We start from the raw sequence: 13,403 nt of genomic DNA on the forward strand, positions 1-13,403 counted from the left end.
ATGGTTAGAAAAACTCATTTTCTTTTACAGTCCTAGGCTATTAATATTACTCTAAAATAGTTCCAAGTTCTAACAATTGCTGTGCTCTCTTCTTGACAATAACAAGACTTTCCTGCAGAGCTGCTCCTAGGATTGCTTATTTATAATGGCATTAAAAAGTGCTGCTCTGCTGTCTCATAGGATTATCATTTTTCCTCTTTACTGCTTTTTTCAATGAACTTTATAATGCTTTCATTGGCTTCAAAAACAGCATGTGTTTATTAGGTTATTGGAGAAATCATGGTGCTAAAATTCTAAGTGTAGTTATTTCTACAGATATATAGGGTTCTACCAGCAAAAATAATGGCTACCTCCTGGTCATTAAAGAGTAGAGACATAACTTTGAAATGTTAATATTAAAATTAATTGAGGTGTTAGTTTAATGATCTGAACATGAAGACTCAGTTTAGAGAACAGCAACAACAACAAAAAAATCCTCACTATTCCTACAGAAAACTAAATCTGAGGAGTTGTAAGAACACAAGATTTTCTGTAACTTCTCCAAATAATCCTTTTCCTGTTGTCTCTGTCTGTGTGTGTTTTGTTTTTGTTTAAATATTGTCAAGGAAATATGGAAGCTTTATTGTTTTTCAGAAACCGAGTGCTGAGTGTCTTTTTAAATTGTTAAGACAGCGACCCTAATAAAAGATAGATGGTAAAATTGAAATTATTAGTGTTACAACAATTACATAAATTGGAATCTTTAACATAAAAAAATTACCTTTTCCAGATTGAAGAAGAAGCAAATGGAGATGTTTTTGATATAGAAATTGGTGTATCAGATCCAGAGAAAGTTGGTGGGTCAATATTTACTGTATTTTAAATTTGCTTCTTTCTGATAAGTACCTTGTTGGTTAGTATACTGTTTTTCTTCATCAAGTGCAGTGTTAAATATTGAAATAGTACTTCTGTTTTCAAGCGTGTGAGGTTTTTTTTGCTTCTCATTTTCTTTTGTTTTTCAGTTTTATTGAGTTTATAATTAAATAATTTTATATATATGAGATGCACAGTGTGATGATTTAATATATGTACACATTATGAATTGATAATCACAAGTCGGTCAGCATATTATTTCACATAGTCACCTTTTTGAGTGTGTGGTTAAGCTTATTATTTTTAGTAGTATTGTTTGACTTTTCTTATAGGTGATGGCATGAATGCTTACATGGCGTATAGAGTAACAACAAAGGTGAGTCTTTGCTCCTTTAAAAAAATAGTGAGTCCTCACCGTGTGTAGTATGAGCTTACAACAGTGAGGTTTAAGGATTTCCTATCTTTACAAAGGTTACCATCCAGTGAGATTTCAAATAAGTAGTTACGGTGAGTTAAAAGCAGTTTGTTAAGTGTAATATTCTCTAAAGTAGAGTAAAGTGTTCTGTGACTGTATGCAGGAAGGGACTTAATATAGACAAAGGTGGGCAAAAGTCATGAGGGGTGGGACATGGAGAAAGGAGAAAAATGCTACTTCCAGGCAAAGGAGTTTGCTTTTACAAAGGCCAGGAGTCAAGAAATCATTGTGCTTTCCAGGATCTGCAGGAAGTGGTGCCTACTGAAAATTGTTTGGCGGTAGCCTCCCTGTATTATGAACAGCCGCATTAAGGAATTTGGGCTTTATCCTGAATATAATGGAGAGTGTTTGAAGAGATTCAAACAAGAGTGTGACACAATTGGATTTTTGTTTTAAAGAGATCTTTCTGACTACTAAGTTGGGAATGCAAAGTAGAGGTCAGAATTTCCATATAATTCTTTTGCAATTCCTAAAGGATTGTAGGCTGTAGATCTTTAAAACAAGAGAGTGATCTACAGCAGTCCAAGCTGCGAGAAGTAATATTTTATACTAAGGAATGAATGAATAATGGCTTCTTGAGTTGTGTAGGAGGAGGTAGAATCAGTAGGGCTTGGATGTAAGGAGTGAAGCAGAGATGCCTGAGTCACTGATTAGAGGATCTCTGTGGTTGTCAGAAGGATCTCAGAGATAAAGCAGCATAGTTTGGATGGGCGTGAGATTTGTTAATTCATTGAACAGATAATTATTAAACTTAACATGGGGTCCAGCTCTGTTCCAAGCATCAAGGCTTAGTAGGAAACAATGTAGACAAGTGCCCTTCCTGCATGGAGGTTATGTTCCAGCAAGAGATGTGGTTGAGTTTGAGGTGGCAGCAAGATTTAAGTGCAAGTGTACGTTGGGTATTTTGATAACTTGGACTAAAGCTCAGAGGAGATCTGGACCAGAGGAAAAGATTTAAGAGTCATTAGCATAAATGTTGTTAGAGTTGATGAGATGAGTCAAGGATAGAATCAAGCAAACATTTTGTCCTTTTAAGCTTCTGTTTAAAAAAAAAAAAGGGTAATGTAGGCTTTTTTCCGTTAGAAATATATCAACCACATTAGTGAGCTACTGTGCATTCTTTTGCAAAGTAAACCAGAGTGTCTGTGTGTATATATGTATGTTCACGGTTATGTGTGATATTAACTTCTAAAAAATGACTTAGTATTCAGAATCTGAAATACCTCTTCTTCACTTGTAGACCTCTCTTTCCATGTTTAGTAAGAGTGAATTTTCAGTGAAAAGAAGATTCAGTGACTTTCTCGGTTTGCATAGCAAGTTAGCAAGCAAGTATTTACATGTTGGTTATATTGTGCCACCAGCTCCAGAAAAGAGTATAGTAGGTAAGTATGAATGTTTTGTTTTGGTTTTTTTTTTTAATGAGAGAGAGAGCGCACAAGCAGGGGGAGCAGCAGGCAGGCAGGCAGGCAGAGGGAGAAGGAGAAGCAGGCTCCCTGCTGAGCAAAGGGCCTGACGTGGGGCTCGATCCCAGCACCCTGGGATCATGACTTGAGCCGAAGGCAGCCGCTTAACCAACTGAGCCACCCAGGCGCTCCCCCCCGCCTTTTTTTTTTTAAGTAAACCTGGTTACTTAGTTCAAGTTTTACTATAGTTTAACTATACAGATTAGAATATCATGATCTTTCATTATTGTGATAACTCATAATGTCTAGCGATACTAAGTTTAATAAATATTCCATTTATGATAATTGTTCATCAACCAAGGAATGTGTAAGCTAATAATTTTATTTTCTAACATCTTAGGATTTTGATTTATATAGGATCAATTTAGGATTTGACTTATATAATCTAATGATGTTAAATATTGGGTCAGAATTTATCTAGTTGAGAGCAATTGAACATCCTAACATTTTAGGGTCATATTACTGAGTAGCACTCAAAAGATATTTAATGTCAGTACTATATTAATGTCTAAGGGTTGGAGGTATTTGACTTTCAGCTATTCATTGTCCAAAAAGAAGATTCCATCCAGTCTGGATCTTCTAAGACCTATCATATTAGTATATTTCATCTTTAATTTAATGTTTAAAAACATTTCTACTTGTGCGGTGTCTGGCTGGCTCAGTCAGTTTGAGCATGCAGCTCTTGATCTTGGAGGTTGTAAGTTGGACCCCACATTGGGTGTAAAAATTCCTTAAAAAAGAAAATCTAAAAAAAAAAAATCTACCTGCACAAATAATAAAGGCTTAGTTAAGAATTTGCAGAAGGTGGGCACCTGGGTGGCTCAGTTGGTTAAGCGACTGCCTTCGGCTCAGGTCATGATCCTGGAGTCCCAGGATCGAGTCCCACATCGGGCTCCCTGCTCGGCAGGGAGTCTGCTTCTCCCACTGACCTCTCTCCTCTCATGCTCATTCTCTCTCTCTCTCTCTCAAATAAATAAATAAAATCTTTAAAAAAAAAAAAAAAAGAATTTGCAGAAGGGAGCACCTGGTTGGCTCGTTTGGTACAGCAGGCGATTCTTGATCTCAGGGTCGTGAGTTCAAGCCCACACTAGGTATAGAGCTTATTTTTTATTTTTTTTAAAGATTTTATTTATTTATTTGACAGAGATCACATGTAGGCAGAGAGATAGGCAGAGAGAGAGGAGGAAGCAGGCTCCCTGCTGAGCAGAGAGCCTGATGTGGGGCTGATTCCAGGACCCCGAGATCATGACCCGAGCCGAAGGCAGAGGCTTTAACCCACTGAGCCATCCAGGTGCCCCTAGAGCTTATTTTTTAAAAGGATGCTGGGTGAGGGTACCCCTGGGTGGCTCATTCGCTTAAGCTCCTAGTCTTGGTTTCAACTCAGGTGGAGATCTCAAGGTCATGAAATGGAGCCCCTAATCAGGCCGTGTTCTCATTGGGAAGTCTGCTTGAGATTCTCTCCCTTCCTCTCCTTCTGCCCCTCCCCTCAGCTTGTGTGTGCATGTGTATGCTCGCACACGCTCTCTCCCTCTATAAAATAAAGAAATAAATCTTCTAAAATTTTTAAAAAGAATGCAGAAAATTACAAAAGAGGATGACTTCCATTGTCCCATTGAAAGACATCTGTTGTCTCTTAAAATTTTGTAGTTTCTTTCCCAGTGTTTTCTGTTGCAAGTTTTTATTTACTATACTTTGTCTTTATATGTAAGATTATTCAGAAAATATAAAAATGAATTCTGCTGATCATTTAAATGCATATATTCTCTGTGGTTTTTTTTAATTATCAAAAACTTTATAGGGGCACTGGCTGGCTCAGTTGGTAGAGCATATGACTCAATCTCAGTTGTGACCCTAAGCCCCACATTGGTGGTAGTTTCCTTAAATTAATTAAATTTTTAAAAAACTTTTAAAAAATGTGAAATAATAATAAACTCAATATTGGTAAGACAAAATAAGTTTAGGAGTGGCTTGCTTTTTGTTTTAGTTTTTATAGTCTTCCAAATCTCTAATTTCCAGCTTGATAGAAAATAGCTATGTTCTCATGTGTGTTTCTACATTCATTCTGTTGTGATATAGTACACATGTTGGTAAATGTCCACTGAGTTCTCATGAAAGAGAGTAAAAAAGACAGTAGTTTATTATTATTATGAAAATAGCCTTTGGTGAACACTTCCCCACACCTGTACAAAAAAGGGTCTCAGAAACTTTCTGGTATTCTGACTGTACTTTGAGAACTGCTCACCTATTAATCTTCTCTCTTCTAAACTTTTGCAGTGGTATCTTTTGGTATCCTTCTGTCTGTGTAGGGAACTTAAGTTTCATGTATCACAAATGATTTTCTTTTTTCCTTTGACTTTAGTTGTATAACTATTTTTATATATGAGAGGGAAAAAATAGTTTTCTCATTTTGTTAACATGGTAACCTAGGCCTTAAACAGTGAACATCTCCCGCCAAACAGAAAATTGAAAAAAGTAAATTTTAATGCCCGTGTTTATTATATTTCAGACTAATACTTTGCCTTAGTCAACCTTTCACAAATTATTACAGTATAATAAGTAGCATGTGTAAAGTTAAAGTAGAAGTGAGAAACTAAATCCTAAGCACATCCTTTTCTGACACCCTTCAGAGAGTTAATAGGGACAGTCACACAATTTTGTTTGAATTACTCACATACATGGCCAAGATAGCCCATTACGTTGTAAGGCTATCAATTAAATTATAGGAATAATTAACATTTATTGAGAGTTTACTGTACTATGGTGTATACTAAATAATTTATGTGCATTCTCTCATTTAATCCCCATAGCAACTTTATGAAGTTAACTTATTGTTGTCTTTATTTAATAGGTGTCAGGAAGCTAAGATTCATCAAGGTTACATAACATGTCCCATTCCATTCACCTACTAAGAGGTAGAGCCTGAACTTTGAATGCAGGCCATCTTACTCTAGAACTTAACACCTTTAATCACTATTTTGTTCCTCCTCTAATTTTGATATTTTTAAAAATATAGCTGTGGTTTGCTTTCATTTTTTATCCCAAATAGAAAACTTTCCAATTTTAAAAAAATAATCTAATGCTATGTTATTGTAGACCTGTCTAATGTACATTTAAGGTGGATTGAGTGATTGAGTTGTTTCAAAATTATTTTTTGATATACCACTTTATTCCAGAAAGGACTTGAGGCAACTACATATAATGCAGTTTAAAAAAAAAGAAAAAAGAAAAAAGATCAAAATAAAGGAGTTAGCAGGAAAGATAAACATAGTCAAATAATAAGATGAAGTCAAGTTAAACATTTTCATTTCAGTGTATGTATGCAGTCTGAACAATTCCTAAACGTGGGTAAAAAATTGATCTGTGAACTTCCTGGCAGCCAACCAAATAGAGAAGCAGTCTTTTTTTTATACTAACCATCTTTTTTTTTTTTTTAAATCAAATTGAATAGGTTGTCTAAGAAACTTTTGAAACATGGGAGGCCTTTTTGATTATGTAGGCAGTGGTTTTCAAGTGACAAACATTTAAAGTGGGATAGCGAAAAAGGAATAGTAAAATAGTAACTTGCCTTCGTTGCTGAAAAGTTTTAACTACCCCTAAAGGAAGAGGACTCTTTTCATTAGCTCTCAGTTGTTACCCCTTTATAAGTTTAGTTAATGTAAAAAACACCATTTCACTAAGTTTTTAGAAAAGAGCAACAACAAAGTTGAAAAGTTTCAAGAGTTAACTGATTAGAGTGTTTTTTTAAAAAAGATTTTAAAGATTTTATTTATTTATTTGACACAGAGAGAGATCACAAGCAGGCAGAGAGGCAGAGAGAAAGAGAGAGAGAGAGAGAGAGAGAGAGGGAAGCAGGCTCCCCGCTGAGCAGAGAGCCCGATGCGGGGCTTGATCCCAGGACCCTGGGATCATGACCTGAGCCGAAGGCAGCAGCTTTAACCCACTGAACCACCCAGGCGCCCCTAGAGTGTTTTTTATTTGCCGCTTTGGCCTGTATTGGTTACCTGTGGGAAAAGTACCATGAGCACAAGATCCTTAAAGGGAAAAGTGCAAAGAACTGCATGGTGGTAAGATATCTTCAAGGAAACAATATGTTAATTATTAACACCCCACTTCTTTTGGTCCATTCAGAGTAGATAATTTTAGGTGCTTGGATTTTCTTTTTCAAAGTTGTATTTCAGAAGAACTATGTTAAACAAAACATTATTGAGTGATACGTTTATTTACCAGATGTACCAGCCTGAATAAGAATAAAATACATAATCTTATTTTTAATGGCTTTGTTGAGATATAATCCATATGCCATATAATTATTCGTTTACAGTATATGTAATTCGAGGCATCTGGTTGGCTCAGTTGGTAGAGCATGTGACTCTTTATCTCAGGGTTGTGAGTTCAAGCCCTATGTTGGATGTAGAGCTTTCTTAAAAAAAAAATAAAATAAAATGTATATAATTCAGTGTCATATATGAGGCTTTTAGTATATTCAGAGTTGTGTACACACCACCACAGTTGGTTTTAGAATACTTTTATTACCTCTTAGCCATCATCCTCTGATTTCCCCAAACCCCCAGCCCCATGCAGTCGCTAATTTACTTTCTTTCTCTGTTGTTGTGCTTATCCCGAACATTTCATATAAATGGAATTAGACAATGAATGGGCCTTTGTGACAAACTTCTTTCACTTAGCATATTTTTTAAAGATTTTTTTAAATTTAATTTTTTTCCCAGTGTTCTAAAATTCATTGTTTATATACCACACCCAGTGCTCCATACCCACCACCAGGCTCACCCAATCCCCCACCTCCCTCCCCTCCAAAACCCTCAGTTTGTTTCTCAGAGTCCACAGTCTCTCATGGTTCATCTCCCCCTCCAGTTTCCCCCAATTCACTTTTCCTTTCCTTCTCCTAATGTCTTCCATGTTATTCCTTATGCTCTACAAGTAAGTGAAACCATATAATGATTGACCCTCTGCTTGACTTATTTCACTCAGCATAATCTCCTCCAGTCCCGCCCATGTTGATACAGAAGTTGGGTATTCATCCTTTCTGATGGAGTCATAGTACTCCATTGTATATTTGGACCATATCTTCTTTATCCATTCATCCATTGAAGGGCATCTTGGTTCTTTCCACAGTTTCACCACTGTGGCCATTGCTGCTATGAACATTAGGGTGTAGATGGGCCTTTTTCACTACATCTGTATCTTTGGGGTCAATACCCAGTAGTGCAATTGCAGGGTCATAGGGTAGCTCTATGTTTAATTTCTTAAGGAATCTCCACACTGTTTTCCAAAGTGGCAGCACCAACTTGCATTCCCACCCACAGGGTAAGAGGGTTCCCCTTTCTCCACATCCTCTCCAACACATGTTGTTTACTGTCTTGTTAATTTTGGCCATTCTAACTGGTGTAAGGTGGTATCTCAGTGTGGTTTTGATCTGAAATCTCCCTGATGGCTAATGATGATGAACATTTTTTTCATGGGTCTGTTAACCATTTGGATGTCTTCATTGGAGAAGTGTCTGTTCATGTCTTCTGTCCATTTTTTGATGTAATTATCTGTTTTGTGTGTGTTTAGTTTGAGGAGTTCTTTATAGATCTTGGATATCAGCCCTTTGTCTGTAGTGTCATTTGAGTTTTTTAAAGATTTTATTTATTTGAGAGAGAGAGGGACATGAACCAGCAGTGATTAACAGCTTGTTCTCAGACTCTGCATTGGTGTAACATTTACCAAATTCATGGATTACACTTAACTTTTCTAGTCCCCAAATGAAAGAACCTTAATTATTGCTTATAAGAAATGAAGATACTAATACAGGGACGCCTTGATGGCTCAGTGGGTTAAGCATCTATCTGCCTTTGGCTCAGATCATGGTCTCAGAGTTCTGGGATCCCAGGATTGAGTCCCGTATAGGGCTCCTTGCTCAGCGGGGAGCCTTCTCTCTCTACCTCTGCCTGTCCCTCTGTGAGTCTGTCAGATAAATATTTTAAAAAATATTAATTGAACTTAAATTTGCTAATGTGAATCTCTGTGCATACAGAAATGCGAACACATTTTAATTTACCAAGAGTGTAGCAAACAAACAGGTGCGGAACCCAAACGGGTGTGAAGACTGCAGACACAGCTCACCTTCCGCTTTATCTAGTTTTGTGTTGTAAGTACTTACCAAGTTGAGATGTTAGTGTATCATGAGTTTTAATTCCTCAGAAGTATGGATACTAGTGATAAGTTTAGGAGCATTTTTTGGTCAAGTTCAAATTTTAAATATATTTTAAATTATGCTGAAATGACTATAAAAGATGTTTACAATAATATAAAATTATCATGAGTCTCATTCAATTTTTTTCAAAGGCATGACTAAGGTCAAAGTGGGTAAAGAAGATTCTTCATCCACTGAATTTGTAGAGAAACGGAGAGCAGCTCTTGAAAGGTAATTGTGGACAGCTGTGCATTATTACTCTTGTTTTTTCTTCAGGAGTCTAATTCTATTATATGGCACACTGTATTTTAACGATTAATTTTTTTCACAGTACCGTTTCATGACTGTTTACTAAGAGTGCTTTAAACTTTTAAGAAAATTCTTTTAACAACACAATACTATGTTCTGCTTTTATGAATCCTCATAAAAGCAAAATCCTCAAAAAATCCTCATTAATCCACCTCATAGTGGATTAATATTTAGTAATAGTGTATCTAATAAAATCATACCTATTTTTGTATGCTGTGATATAAGCAGTAATATAAATGCATGAGTTAGTCGGACATAGAGGTATCATGGGATGCCTGGCTGGCTCAGTAGAACGTGAAACTCTTGCTTGGGATTGTCAGTTCGAGCCCCATGTTGGGTGTAGAGATTACTTAAAATCTTTTTTTTAAAAAAAAGGAAAGAAAAGAATTAATGTATTATAGTTGTCATCCACATGAGAAGTAAGAAACTGCCAAGCTTGTAAAAAGATATCATGAAACTTGTGAATGGGAAGAAAAGAGTGATAAAATATTTGGATTTTTATATTTAGTATTATGTAGGTTCTTAGGAGATTCTGCTTGTATTCAAGTTCTATCTTGGATAATTTGGCTAATTATAGGTAATCTAAAGTAATTTTTCCTTTGAATTATTACTTCATGAACATTATTAAATGCAATGAAAAATTGGGTTTGGGCTCCCTCCTTTAATTTTGTATAATTGTTTGACTTGAGTGCATAGTAGTGTTAGTCATCTATTGAGTTGACTGTATACTTAAAATCTGATATATTTGCTCTACCTTCCTTTAGAGTACTTGACACATTTCCTGTAGTTTTGAAGACTAAAAAGAGGAATGAATAGAGGGAACCTAAACCCAGAATCTTAACATTTATTCCTTAATTACTATGCTGAGAATATAAATTTGAAACTCTCTTAAAGCCCAGCTTTTAGAACATAAGTTGGTAATCACCTAGACATACAAATTTCTAACTTCATAGGGGTTTTTTTGTTTCTTATTTTAGTCGAATTTGTTTATCTTAATTGAATTTGCTTATTCTTTATTTTCTCTTTCTGCTTAATATCAGTGGGTGTGGTAAGGTCAGACAGATTTTAAGGAATAGTGTATTTATGTCCAGGATACACATTATTTTTTAAACTCTTTAAGGCATCTTATTTCTGGGTTTTAGTTATAATTTGTATACATTTTAAGAAAATGCCACAGAAAAATCAGGTTTGGACAATTTACAATAAGAAAGCTAAATATGCAGCTTACTATTAGGACTTAAAAGATGAGATTATGTCTGTGAGGATTGCAGTTACTCAGGAAAAGGACTTAAATTGTATCAAGAGAAGTTTAGGTTAGGCATTAGAATTGTTTATGTTGTAAAAGAGGTCACGTAGACTGAATGTTTTTAAGAGTAAAGGGTAGATAATGTTGCGTTTTGATTTTGCTTAGTTCTTCTGAAAGTGACCCTTTGAGAAACCTTTCAAGTCCTATTTTTCTATGAGTAAATTTGAAATATTTCAGATGGCATGCTTGATAAGGAACTTAATGAAGATTTATTGTACCAAGGACATATAATTTGGTTCTACATTCACCTTTCTTGCAACTTGAATGCATTGCATAGTACTTACCATAACATCATGTAGTAGGAAACATTGAGGAGAGTCGTAAGGAAATACTGAGACTTGACCTGCTGGGTATTTGAGTAGTTTCTTCAGTGATAAGTGTTACTTGTTAAATGCCACTTTAGTTGACTTTGCAGGTTAAAAAAAATAATGATGGGAACGGTGTAATATGAGGGAGAAATTTATTTTGCATTAAAAATTATGACTTAAAGAAAATATAAGTGTAAAGGTCTAGAAGCAGAGAGATTGGAATGCTTCTTCTAAAGGCAGTTTTCTGTGGCATTTCTTAAAATTTAAAAATTAGAAAACAGGCTTATCTGTGGAATACCACCCTAGTTGAATCTAGTGGGTCAGGGAACTATATCTCTTTGTGTATACTGTAACAGTTTACGTATTCATTTGTTCGTTCTACTCAGAAAATGTAGATGACTTTCTTGAGTGAAAGGATGACCATCTAGTATTAAAATACAGGAAGAGAAGGGGAATGGTTAAGAAAGTTGGACTTACTAAAGTAACCAGAAACTACTTCTAGGAAGAGTGTCCCCAAGATCCCTCTTGGTTTTCTTGAGAGTGCTTCACATTTTACCTTAAGACCATATTGAGTTTATTTCATAGGTGAGGACCCAGTTCTACAGATATACACAGAGAAGTATAGAGTGGCATGAAAGAGTTATAGAATCCTTTTTTTGTTGATGCCTGTACTCCACTACACGCTATACACTATCTGTGTGACTTGTGGCAAGTTACTGAACTTGAATATGTCTTTACTTGTCTTATAATGAATGCATCAGGATTGTTGTTCACTCCAAGCAGGGAAAAATTCAACTGGCTTGGCTTAAACAGTTAGCATAGGTTAATTAGTCTACTCTTTCATATCAGGAAATATTTAGTATTAGCCAGTTCATCAGGAAGTCTTATTGCTTCTTTACACTATCTGTATTACAACCATTTCTCAACCAATACGGTACTAGTCCAAATGCTGGAATTAACTTCAGTGGGCTCCTAATTGGCCTCTTTGTTTCTGTCCTTGAACTTCTATTCTTTTAATACAGCAATCAGAGTCATCCTTTTGAAATACAAATCAGATAATATATCGCCCTACCCATATCACTCCATAAAAGCCAGAGTCCTTATAATTGCCTACAGAACTTTATGTGACATGTGACATGCATTGCTCGTGCTGTTACCTCCTTGATCACTCTACTCCAGGCCACGCTGTTGTTTTGCAGCTCCTCAAAGATCCTAGGCATTTTCCCACCTTATTAGTTTTTTCACTGATGGATGGGAATCAAGCAGTGCACTAGTCCTGATGAGTATGGAAGTACTGAATCACTGAATTGTATACCTGAGACTGTTGCACTGTGTGTTAACTGATGGTTAGCAGAGTGGGCTGGTAGGTAGGGGAATGGGTGAAATAGGTGATGGAAATTACAGAGGACACTTAACTATGATGAACACTGGGTAGTGTAGAGAATTGTCAAATCATTGTATTGTACACCTGTAAGTATTGTAACACTGTAAGTAGACTATAATGGAATTAGAATTAACTTAATGAAAAAAGTGAAAAGATACAGTGAAAAAATACACATATGTCATAATATATGAACATAAGGATTATGAAGATAAAGGATAGTTTCATGGCCTATAAGAAATGCAGAAATTGATAATGATATTAAGATTGATATGAAGGAAGAAAAAAATGCAAATCTCTTCATTTAATTACCAGATTTAAAAACACACACCACTTTCAAAAAAGGGAATTTTCTTTTTTTTTCTTTTAAGATTTTATTTATTATTTATTTGACAGAGAGAGACACAGAGAGAGAAGGAACACAAGCAGGGGGAGTAGGAGAGGGAGAAGCAGGCTCCCCACCGAGCAGGGAGCCTAATGTGGGACTCGATCCCAAGACCCTGGGATCATGACCTGAGTCGAAAGCAGATGCTTAATGAGTCAGCCACCGAGGCACCCTAAAAAAGGGAATTTCCATTTAAAATGTGCAGTTGAGGAAAGCAAAGTAGACACATTAGGTACAACCGCTTTGAAGACTAAAGTTCCATTGAATGTGATTACTGTCACATTTTGTAAATTATAAGCAAGTAATGGTCATTGTGGTATTAAAAAATAATGACATTATAGTACATTTATATAATAGAATTTCATGTGGTAAATGAAAGTGGCATTAGAGAACAATATTTAATGCTAAAGAAGATATCTACAACGTACTGTTTTGTGTAAAAGGGTACACAACTAGAAGCATAACAGTATAATATTTTCGTGAAAACCAAAATACCTGAGTTTGTGTGTGTAGATACTCACACACCTAGAAAAAAACATTAAAAGGTAATTATCTCTAGAACAAAAAATCTTCTACGTTTCTGTTCTTAATTTTAATGTAAATTTAGTACTTTTAAAGAAATGGTTATTTGCTGTTTGTTCTGTGTAGCCTTTAAGAAGTAAAATTTTCTGTCTTTTTTCTAGAATACTATTTTCCACAGTGATTCCTCAGAATACTAGTATGTGATA

The 13,403-nt window shown here is 35.5% G+C and overlaps 1 protein-coding gene across 1 annotated transcript in view; it reads left to right on the top strand.

Annotated features, from left to right (window-relative positions):
* LOC308343828 (sorting nexin-2) overlaps positions 1 to 13,403 on the top strand; it is a 55,054-nt gene that overhangs the window by 26,277 nt on the left and 15,374 nt on the right. The window contains exons 4-7 of the mRNA XM_080805009.1: positions 770 to 836; positions 1,185 to 1,228; positions 2,568 to 2,709; positions 9,139 to 9,217. Of these exons, the coding sequence (XP_080661135.1) occupies positions 770 to 836; positions 1,185 to 1,228; positions 2,568 to 2,709; positions 9,139 to 9,217 (332 nt within the window). The remainder of the gene's footprint in view (positions 1 to 769; positions 837 to 1,184; positions 1,229 to 2,567; positions 2,710 to 9,138; positions 9,218 to 13,403) is intronic.

This window comes from Martes martes, assembly GCF_963455335.1.
Source record: "Martes martes genome assembly, chromosome: 5".
NCBI lineage: Eukaryota > Metazoa > Chordata > Mammalia > Carnivora > Mustelidae > Martes > Martes martes.